General features: G+C 65.7%; 1 protein-coding gene across 5 annotated transcripts in view; it reads right to left on the reverse strand.

Annotated features, from left to right (window-relative positions):
* Window positions 1-246: 246 nt before the first annotated feature.
* The window catches only part of NUDCD3 (NudC domain containing 3), a 40,134-nt gene continuing 29,988 nt past the window's right edge, over window positions 247-10,392 (reverse strand). For 3 of the 5 annotated variants that reach the window (XM_011384751.2, XM_011384750.2, XM_023525761.1), the window contains exons 4-6: window positions 9,584-9,727; window positions 4,851-5,039; window positions 247-1,736 (exon numbers count right to left, since the gene is read on the reverse strand). In XM_011384751.2, the coding sequence (XP_011383053.2) occupies window positions 1,626-1,736; window positions 4,851-5,039; window positions 9,584-9,727 (444 nt within the window). In that variant the 3' untranslated portion in view covers window positions 247-1,625. The remainder of the gene's footprint in view (window positions 1,737-4,850; window positions 5,040-9,583; window positions 9,728-10,392) is intronic. The other 2 variants (XM_011384752.2, XM_011384753.2) reach the window with 2 other exon arrangements.

Raw genomic sequence — 10,392 nt, forward strand, 5'->3', positions numbered from 1 at the left:
CCCCACCTTTGCGGTCCTTCCACTGACAGGTGGCCACAGGGTCCTGGGGTGCTGTGTGCTGGGTCCTGTGATCTGCTGATTCCAGGCCCCTGGGAGGGGGGTGAACTCTGCAGCCACGCCCGGCCGTGCGGAGCCATGAGGAGCCATGGGGAGCCAAGGGGAGCCATGGGGAGGGCGTGGGCCACATGCTGGGAGGGTGCCGAGGGTTCGGGGGACAACCACAGAGAACTGGCTCAACAGCGAACGTCACAACGCAGAAGCGCTTAAATACAGATTTATTGCAAACCCACACGCGGACGGGGCGGCCTCGCTCTCTTCGGGCCTCGCTGACGAGCTCAGTGGCTGGTCCGCTGCTGCTGCCGCGTCTGCAGAGAGAAAACAGGCAGGAGCGGCAACTCCAGGCCCAGCCGCAGGAGGGGCAGAGGATGCCCGCGAGGCACGGGGCGCCCGACAGCTCCATCAGCCGACGCCCCCAGCTGCTCCCAGCCACCGCGGCACCGCTGTCCTGGTGAGCGGGGTGGGGAGACGCACATAAAACCGGCAGAAGGCAGGCAGCAGACCGCGGAGGCCCAGGGTCTCCCAGATTGCTGAGGCGCCACACCACACCCCACCTCGTCACTCCGGGAGATGCCCGGGGGGGCGGGAGAGAGGCAGACACACAGACACACGCGTGAGACCTGGGAGCCTGCAGAGGGGTCTCGGAAGGTCCAGAACCAACCGCTGTGACGACTGCGGACCAGCCTCGTGCCCCTTTGGGTGCGCCCGCAGCCACGGTGTCCAGGCTCCCGTGGCAGTGTCAGAGCCACTGAACACTTCCCAGGGACCCAGAGAAGCCGCTGGGGAGCAGAAACCTGCCTGTGTGACCCACGAACCAGCCCACCCTGCGGCTGCCGGTGGACGGCTCCCGGAGGACCGCCTCCCAGGCAGGGTCCTCGACCCCCAGCCCAGTGGGCAGGGCCTGCGAGGGAGGCTCCTGGCGATGGGCAAAGCCTGCAGCACGGGCGCGAGCTCGGCCTGAGGGCTGAGCTGAGGGCACGGTCGCACGGTCTGGGCTCCTGCGACGCAGCCCGGGGCGGCTGACGGCCGTGGTCTCCTGAGGCTGCTCCGCCAGCTCACCCACCAGGCCAGGACCCACGAGAGGAAAGCGCCGGGCAGGCTGGGAGCGGGTCGGCCCGGCCAGAGGTCCTGCTGCGCAGGCAGCCACAGGACTGTCTTCTAGCACAGGGAACCAGCGACCGGGACCTCAGTGTCCGCTGCTCCACGAAGGCTGAGGCCAGCGGCTGACGTTACAAACAAGCGAGACTGCAGGGAGCGCCCAGCAAGGTCAGGCCGAGTCCCCAGGCCGCCCAGGACGCCAGGCCTGCACACGTCCGCGCAGACCGCGCCAGCACAAGAACGCAAGCAGGGCACACGCAGCAGCAAGCGGGAGGGCGGCTGGAGCGCCCGCCGCCTCCGCCCTCCGGCCGCCCCGCGGCCCACGCAGCCCTGCCTGGGAACAGTCTGCCGCCGGGGGCAGGGTGCGCGGCGCGCCCAGGGAAGGGATGGCTCAGGCGCCAGACGGCGAGTCCCGGCAGAGGGCCCGGCCAGGCCCCAGCTGCCCCGGCGAGGGCGTCCTCTCCTGGTCACTAAAACTGCACCGCCCCCGGGGAGATGTTGAACATGGCGGGGTCGAACCGCTGGCCTCGGAAGGGAGAGCCTTCAGCGTCCCACCCCTTCTTCAGCATCTCGTGGACTTTCTACAACAGAAAACAGACAGGTTAACGGGTCACCAGGCCCACTGGCCGGAGCGGGCTGTGCCCCGCGTTCTCCTGAACACCTGCCTGTGTGACTGCAGCCCCCACAGGCTGCTCCCGCCCCCGACGTGTCCCCAGCGAACCGCTGGCTGGCGTCTTCGCGGTGCAGTTGCTGTCCCCAACCCCCCCAAGCCGCCAGGATTCCTGTTCGGACACTGAAGGGGTTGAGGTCCATGGCTCACGGGGCAGACTGAGGTGCAGGGCTCCCTGCTCCCCTAGGGAGGAGGCTGGGACACGAGGCCTAGACCCTCAACTAACCCAATGTGACTTCGCTGGGGACTCAGAGGGAGAGACCACGGGAGGGTCCTCGGTGGACCCCCCAGTCCTGGACCTCACAGCAGCCTGCTGAAAGGTCCAGTTTCTGGGGCGTCACCAGCTGGGCAGTGTGGCCGGGCCAGGGGACCGGGGAGGTGCCTCCAGTGAACACCTGGCCGGCCAGGTCCCCCTCCCTCCCTTCTGACAACGGCGAAGGGCCGAGGCACGCCCTCGGCTCTCCAGGACAACAGACCCCGCGAAGGGAAGGGACGGCTCCTCAAGGGAAGGGACGGCTCCTCGGCCCTGGGTGGCGGGCGAGTGCGTGCACGGCACGCGGCGCAGGGAGATGTGTCAGTGCCACTCCCCGCCGTACAAACGAAGGACGCGCAGACGCACGAGAGGCAGGAAGGCCCCGCACCTGGCACCTGGGCGTAGGGTGGCAGAGATGCCGCTGGGCCTACACGCCCCCTGCTCTAGTTCCTACTGCCACCTCCTGGGGCTCCTCTCCCAGCCTGGCACCCACCCTCTGCACCCCACCGGCCGGCCACTGTCCCCACTGTCCGGTCCTGTCCGGAGCTCTGCCTGAGCGCTCACACCCGGAGCCCTCGCAGCGTTCCACGGGGTCTGCCCGCTCCTCTTCTCCAGGAAATAGCAAAACACCAACCCCCACCTGCTTCCTTGGGCCACTCCTCCTCCCCAGAGGCCACCAACCCGTCCTGCTGACCCCTGCGGCTTCCCTTCACGCAGGGCAGAGCAGAGCCTCAGCTGAACCATCTGTGGCTATGCAGCCCTCAGCAGCCACCAAGTGTCACCGCACCCAGCTTCCTCCCTACCAGGCTACTCCCGTGGCTCCTCGGGCCCAAAGCTGCGCCCAGGCTGCGCTCACCAGCCACTGTGGGAAGGACAGTCCACCCGGACCCCTGGTAGGAGGCCACCTTCGAACAGGCTCCTTCCCGAATCCGAGAAGCCCACGTTGAGGGCCGGGCAGCCAGGCCAGGCCCAGCACTGAGTCACACTCTACCCGAGCCATCTGAACTTCCTCATCTTTAGCAAGGAACCAAGGGCTGGAGACCACTGGCCACCCAGCAGCAGGCTGGCCAGGCAAGGGGTCACTTCTGGTTATGCATGTACCACCAGCTCTGGGCTCCGATGTGTCCGCTTCGGGTCCCCACGGAGTGCCGAGTTCAGCCAGGTCAACAGGCCCTGGAAAGTCCTCCGGAATCCCTTCCCTAGAACCAGCGGGGCCTGGCCAGCAGATGCTGCCGCAGCTCCCAGGCCGCTCCCCGCTCCCCATGGGCCTCGGGACTCCGTGCCCACCCACTCCAGGTGGGGACACCCGCATGGGGTCCGTTGCCATCGAGCCAGCGTCCACAATGCTCTTTGGTGGCTGCAAGTGAATGCAGCACAGCTGGGTTAGCACCGCTGCCTAAACATGGGGTGAGGTGCACGCCGAGTCCCGTGCTCACAGCTCAGCGACGAGTGCCAGAGGCCACCATCCACGGATGCAACCAGCGGATGCCTGTAACCCTCTCCGACGGTCGACCTCAGTCCCGGGCCCCAGCCCTGCCAGCCCAAGAGATTCAGAGGCCGGAACTGGCTGTGTTGCTGAACTGCTGTGGGACCCTGACACATGCCGTGAAGACTTGTGCCTCTTCGGGTCGCTGGCAGGGCCGTGACCCAGCCAACTCAACCTGACCTACGAGCAGCAAGGACACGAAGAACGGGCCAGCAGGCCCGCAGGCAGTGGGCCCAGGGCACTCACAGAACCAGAGTCTGGCCCCAGGAGACACACAGGGCTCCTGAAACTGACTAGCATTGGGGAGAAGGGTCCTGTGACTGACGCACAAGGAACAAGACTGCGCCACCCAGCGACGCGCCCCGTTCACGTGACGCTGCTGCTCGCATGGGCCCCGGGCCCGAGGTGGGCCTGAGAGAGCGAGCCTTCCTCCCTGAGCCTGCAGACCACAAGGACAGCGGAGGACGCGCGGCCTCCAGCCACACAGTCAACCGCAGTCCAAAACGTTAGGCGGAGAAGTCCAGAGAAAACACTTCACGGTTTTGCGTGTGCGCCATTCCGAGCGTCTGACGTCTCGTGCTGTCCTGCTCCGTTTCCCTTGGGACGTGACTCATCCGTCTGTCCAGCGTCTCACCCTGAGCACGCTCCCGGCCTGGCGGTCACCTGGTGGCCGTCGCGGTGATGAGGCCGCCTGTGGCAGTGTCACGGAGCTTGTGTTCAGCCCCCCTTATTTCACTTCACAATGGCCCCGAGCACAGGAGCAGGGACGCTGGCGGTTCAGATGCGTCACTGAGGGGCCGGGCAGCGCGGTCGCTGACCAAGGCGGCGCGTGTGCAGAGACAGCGTGACAAGGCTCGGTACGACCCACGCCTCGGGCGGTGCCAGGAGTCCTGGGGCAGCTGCGCCCATCCAGCAAGTCCTTTTCTCAGCGCTGCTAGGTGTGGGCCTCTCATCCCGCTGCAAACCTCCGCCTGACGCCACAGCCTCTGGCCAAGCAGCCTGTTCCCGCCTCTGACGGCTGAAAGTGACTTGGAAGGACCTCCTGGTCACGGGCCCCCAGGGCCAAACTTACCCTGGGAGCACATGCCGCACGCCAATTCACGAGGACCGGCGCACCTCAGCCCCGCGGCTGAGCTCTCCATCCAGGGTGAGACCACCGCCTCACGTGGGCGGTGGCCAGTGATCGGGCCAAGCTGCCGAGCCAGGACCCAGCAGGTGGCCTAGCCCCGCAGCGAGTGGGCTTCCCGCCCCGACCCCCACACCGCCCCCCACGCCCGCGGCCGTACCAGCTCGTGGCTCTGCGGCCGGCCCTGCAGCTTCTGGTGGTAGTCAAAGGTGAGCCTGTCCAGCACGGCGTGCTCCTCGTCGTCCACGGTGGCCATGGAGCGCTCCTTGTTGATGCGGTCGATGTCGATGTGCTCCTCGCCCTCCAGCGCCGCGCTCCACCAGTACTCGCCCGCCTTGCTCAGGCTCACCTGGCCGTGGGACGGGGATGTGTCAACGTGTGGCACGTGGTGGCGGGCCCGACGCCACGAGCTGGGGCACCTGTCCCCCAGGTCCTCCCGGAGGATGGTGCCCCAGGTATGTCACCACCTCACAACACCTTGGCTGCCAGGACCCTAGCCCACTCCCACCAGAGCTCAGAGCCACCCGCCGCCCACGCCGGCCCCGACAGCCTGCCTGGGCCGCCAGGGGAGCACGACCCCAAGGGTGCGCTTCTTTCAACGTGCTGCTGCCGGCCCCTGCTGGCCACCCCTCCCCCAGGTGACCTTTGCTGCTTCCAAACCCGGCACCTGCCTCCTGTCCCCCTGGGGGGCCTGGGACCTGAGGACTGAGTCATCCCAGGGTGAGCCCCCCGACCCCACCAATGCCCAGCACCGTCCCGCTCCCCTCCCTGGCCAGACCCCTCCAGCCCTGCGACCACCGCACAGGACTCGCCTCCCAGTTAGGGGAAGCACCCCACCCAGCCTCACTGCACAGTATGGGGAGGAGGGCCTTGGGGACAAAAGAACTGAGTGGGGACAGCACCATAGGGATCGTCTGAAGTTGGTGGCAAGGTCCCCTCTCAGGACCACAGGGCCTGGGCAGCACCCCTGCCATGGTCAGTGGTCAGCAGCTGGGCTGACTGGGGAACTCTTAGCAGAGCAATCAAGAGCTGACAGGTGGGTGGCCCCATGCCCCCTGTGCGGCCCTCCCCCAACAGGATGAGATCTGCTGTGCCTAGAGGGCAGGGAAGGGACCCTCAGTCAGAGAAAAGAGTTACTGGCTGGAGGGCATGGGGACACACTGCGCCCAGAGCCAGCCCACACAGGTGACACCCAGGAGGACAACACGTCAGGCTAAGCAACGCAACACAGCATCAGGAGACCGCAGGCAAAACACTCTCGGAACGAGACTCAAGAACTAGGTCTGATATCGACTTGTTTGAGAACGTCACCTGAGCTCGGCCACACAGCCACGCCCCACCTACGTCCACCACAGGCGTTCTCGCGGCCCACGCTCGCTGTGCCAGCTCGCTGGCTGTGTCCAGGACACGTGCCACTCGTGGAATCACACCGCCACGGCCTCGCGCGGTCGCTGACGCTGGGCTGTGCTGCCTGCGTACCGGGAGTCATGCGGGCCGTCGGCTGGGGGCCGCGCAGACTCTGAGTGAATGTGCGCCCCCCTCCTCCTCAGGCGGTGCCCGGCAGGGTCCTGTGCTTGGTGTGCGACCTGGTGAAAATGTCACGTGAGCCGCAATTCTGAAGCCCGCCTCAGCGGCGAAGGGTCCCAGGCTCTGTCTTGTCAGCGCCTGAAGCTGTCGTTTCTTTCCAGGAGCTGTTCCAGTAGGGGTGCAGTGACGTGTCGCTGGGGTTTTAAGTCACAGCTCCATGACTGATAATGTGGAGCGTCTGTGCACGTACTTATTTATGGTCCCGTTTAAAAAGAATTTTCTTTAGAACGATTTCAAACTTCTAAGCTGCCAAACTTGCTCGCATGCACACGCCTCACCCCGCCCTGGCCCAGCCTCACGTCACCACTGTCTGCGCACGCGCTCGCTGCGTGGGACACAGGCCGTCACGCGACACATCTCTGAAGCAGCTGAGCCCCTCACCCACGGACTCTGGTGAACACCTCCCTCCGAGGACACGGAAGCCGTCCGATGACCGCACTCGCCCTCCCTCCCACGCGGGGCCAGTCCCCGCTGCCCGCGTCCGTGGCCCTGGCCCCTTTCGCCAGGTCTCCACAGACTTCGTGTCGTTTTGTCTGCAGAGACCGCCCTGTTTGGGGTTGGTCTGGCGTTTCCTCCAGATGAAACTCTGAAGCGCCCTCTGCGTGACGCTGGAGGCAATGCCACACCCTCCTGGGTGTCCCACCTGCAGGTGCACGTTCCCTGGCCACATCCACGGGGATTCCTGCCTGGTCCCATCTGCCCGAGGACAGCGACGAAAGTGCTGCTTCCAGCCCCAGCCGGAGCCGTGTACTGGCCAGCAAGGGCCTTCTGTCCCCAGGCCCGGTCCCTGGTGCCTGGCGTCTCACAGGCTCTCCCTCATGCCCACCCCTCATTAAGTGGGGCTCAGGGCTCCAGCTGGCAGGCTGGGGTAGGTGTGGTGACCTGGCAGCACGCCCCTCCCTGGCCATCCTCTAGCCTCCTCCTGTCTAGGCCCAGACAGAGAATCAGTTTCTCGGAGGGACCTGTGGGCTGCTGGCCGTTTTCTCCAGAGGTTTCTCCAGAACGTCCTCGTGGAAGCTCCGAACGCCATGGGGGTGAGCGCAGCGCAGCCCCGATCTGTGCCGATGACTCACCAGCGCCCGCCCCCTCCTGCCTGAGTCACTGAACCAGGTTTCTATTCAGGGACACAGAGTGCCCCATGGGGACGACGGCTCCTCACAGCTGCCCAGGGGTCACGCTGGGGCCAAGGAGACATGCGTGAGAGTCGTGGGTGGTACTGTGGGGTGGGGGGAGTGACTGAGGACAATGACAGGGAGGATGAGGGAGCCTGTCAGCTGCAGCCACCTCTGCGGAGGGGACGTGGGCCCTAGTCTGATCGCTGCCCCTCAGACACGCCAGGGGCAGCCCTGCGCTGAGCAGGCTCCTAGTTTCTGACGTCGCCAGCTTCTCGTAGGAGCCTGGGTGACCTGGGCGGTGGTGGGGTATGGCCGACGGCACCTCGCTGCCTCCCCTGTGCCCCAGGCCGCTGCGTGTACCACTCAGGACCTGCAGCCTCGCGCTGCCCACCCTGCAGCCCAAACCCTCTGCCTTTCCTTGCGGGGACCCACGGCCTGGGGACGCCGCCACAGGTTGGGCAACTTGTGGAATGTGAGGGGCCTGAGGGGGTGAGCACTGAGGGCCGGGGGGCTCATGCGCCACTCTGGGATGAACCTCCACCCTGCACCTCGGCTCCTGCCGACACGCTGACATTGTGTGACCTGCCTTTGTGAAGAAGGTGGCGCGTGATCCAGGAAATGCCTCCCAGGGCCAGGCAGGCCAGTGGCCACTGGGCCACCAGTGAGGGAACGAAGATGACGAGCCTCACGGAAAAATGCACGTCCCCACTAGAAATCCGACAAGTGAAGGAGGGCGAACGGGTCAGCAGGGAAGTTAGGTGAACAAGTCCGGCACTCTGGTGACACCACGGAAATGTGGCACCTTCGGGGGGAGCCCGTAGCCGACGGGCAAGCACTGCAGTCAGCCTGGGACTCCATCGGAGATGCTTAACCAGGGAGATGATGTGAATGAGTCGCCTGCACGTTCAGCTGCACAGACACCCGCAGGTCAGACTGCACGCCCCAGGGCGGCAGGCGGTCTGCAGCTGCTGCCTCAACTTCAGTGACATGCGGAGCGTCTCATCAGCAGGGGATCAGCTTCGCCCACGCTCGGCACCACCCCCTTGACCACACAGCATCCACAGGCCGAGGGGGACGTCAGCCTCGCGTAGAGGGACAAATGAGGACAGCAAGCCAACTCGGGTCCTGAGATGAACGCAGCCGCAGGGAGGCTCCGTAACCAAGGAGCAGCCTGAGGACCGAGAAGCCCCGTTTAACATTCTGAGCGTGGGAGGAAGGGAGGCAAGAACTGTCATCCGGTTTTAGCTGCCACCCCTGCCTGCTCCAAAAGCCTGCGTGGCGGGGCTGGGGTGGTCCACGGATCAGGAGGCGGGCGGCATGTTCGCACTGGATGCTGGGAGGGCAGAGGCTCCAAGGACTCTGGGGAGCTGACGGGCGGCCCAGGGGTCGCCACTCTTCTGTCCCAGCAGCTCTCTCAGTGACGCTGCCACGTGGGCCCGTGCTGTCCGGGCGGAGCCTCACGCAGCCCGCACACAGGGCGTCAACAAGACGTTTATTCTCACGTCAGGAGGCCAGAGCCCGCGATCTCGTTGTGTCGCAGGCCTGGGCCCTGTCCCGAGGCTGCAGGTCCCACCCGCGCCCCGACTTCGCCTCACTGCTCCCACATCTGCGTCTCCTTTTGTCTCAAATCGCCCTCGTTTCCTCTCGTCGGGACACTTGCCGCTGGGCTGAGGGCCACCTGGACGGCCGGGGTGATTCCTCCATCTAAGGACCCCTCGCGTCACAGCTGCCACGAAGTCCCATCGCGGGGTCGGGTTGGCGAGGACATCAGGGGGCCTAGCACAGGGCCTGGCACTGGGTCGGTGTTGGGGTCGGCCACCGAGGACGAGGAGTGGGGGTCCTGCATCGGCACAGTGGTGACCCAAGCAGGTGGCTGGTGAGCAGGGGCCGAGTCCCAAAGCCAGGCCAGGCGACCCTGGTGCACGCTCTGCACCTGCAGGGCTCCAGGCAACACCCGCCAGTCGCGGCGCTGCCTGCAGCAGGCCCCTGCTCCGCCCTGTGTGCAGCCCCAGGTGCCACCGGGAGGCAGTGATTAAAGTGATGCACTGAACCTTTGGCCCCATGAACAGCAATGTCTCCACAACTCGTTGGCGTCCCCAAGGGCAAGGCCAAGGCCCTCCCTGCAGAGCGCAGCGTAATGCCATCACGCGTGTGCCACCTGCTCGCCCCGGAGCATGGGGCCCGCACTCACCAGAACGCACTTCCCAGGCTCCAGGCTCCAGACAGAGCCCTCGGTGTTGACCTTGTGGGTGAACTTCCCTTCCACCAGGACACGCTCCCCGGTTTCCTCCAGCACGGCCACCCGGATGGAGCTGCTGCTGAGGGCCACCGAGACCTGGGACAGCAGGAGAGAACTGTTTCAAGTGTGAAGGTGGTGACCGGTACCCCTCGTAACAGGAGGGGATGCTGGTTCCCAAGGCACCTGGCCTCGTGCCACAGGACAAAATGTGAGATGTCCTTGAGCCGCCAGGCATTCTGAAGAAAATCACAGTGACTGACAGATACCTGAAGCAGCTGGTGCGGAAAGGCCCTCTGCGGGCGGGGGACCGAGGCCCTCCCACCCCGCTGCCCCCCTTGAGCCAGGCTGCCTCCGGGGCTTGGCCTCACCTGAGGAGCCGCTTGGCCCGTCTGGTCCCTGCTGTCTGCTCTACAGGCCCTGCTCCATCCTTCCTCTGGGGCCCCCTCGGCCCCATGCTGGGATTCCCTTCCCCAGCCTCACCCACTCCACGATGCCCCGGGAGGTGCTGGGAACAGGCTCCGTCCCACGTGGCTCCGGCAGTAAGAGCCAAAGCCGGTGTGGCCCAGAGGTCACCGAGTCAGCATAGAAGGACAAGACACAAGACTCCTGTCCCTATTTGTTTCACTTCCTCTTTTTAAATCTAAAAGCTGTATGTTCGTAACGCAGAAGGGTCACCGGAGGGGGCATGGGCCTGTGCGATGGCCGCCCCGGCCGCCAGGCAGAGCTCGTCAAACGCTGTGAAATGCTGAAAAGAAACCCTG

The sequence above is a fragment of the Pteropus vampyrus genome, unplaced genomic scaffold, assembly GCF_000151845.1.
Source record: "Pteropus vampyrus isolate Shadow unplaced genomic scaffold, Pvam_2.0 Scaffold620, whole genome shotgun sequence".
Lineage (NCBI taxonomy): Eukaryota > Metazoa > Chordata > Mammalia > Chiroptera > Pteropodidae > Pteropus > Pteropus vampyrus.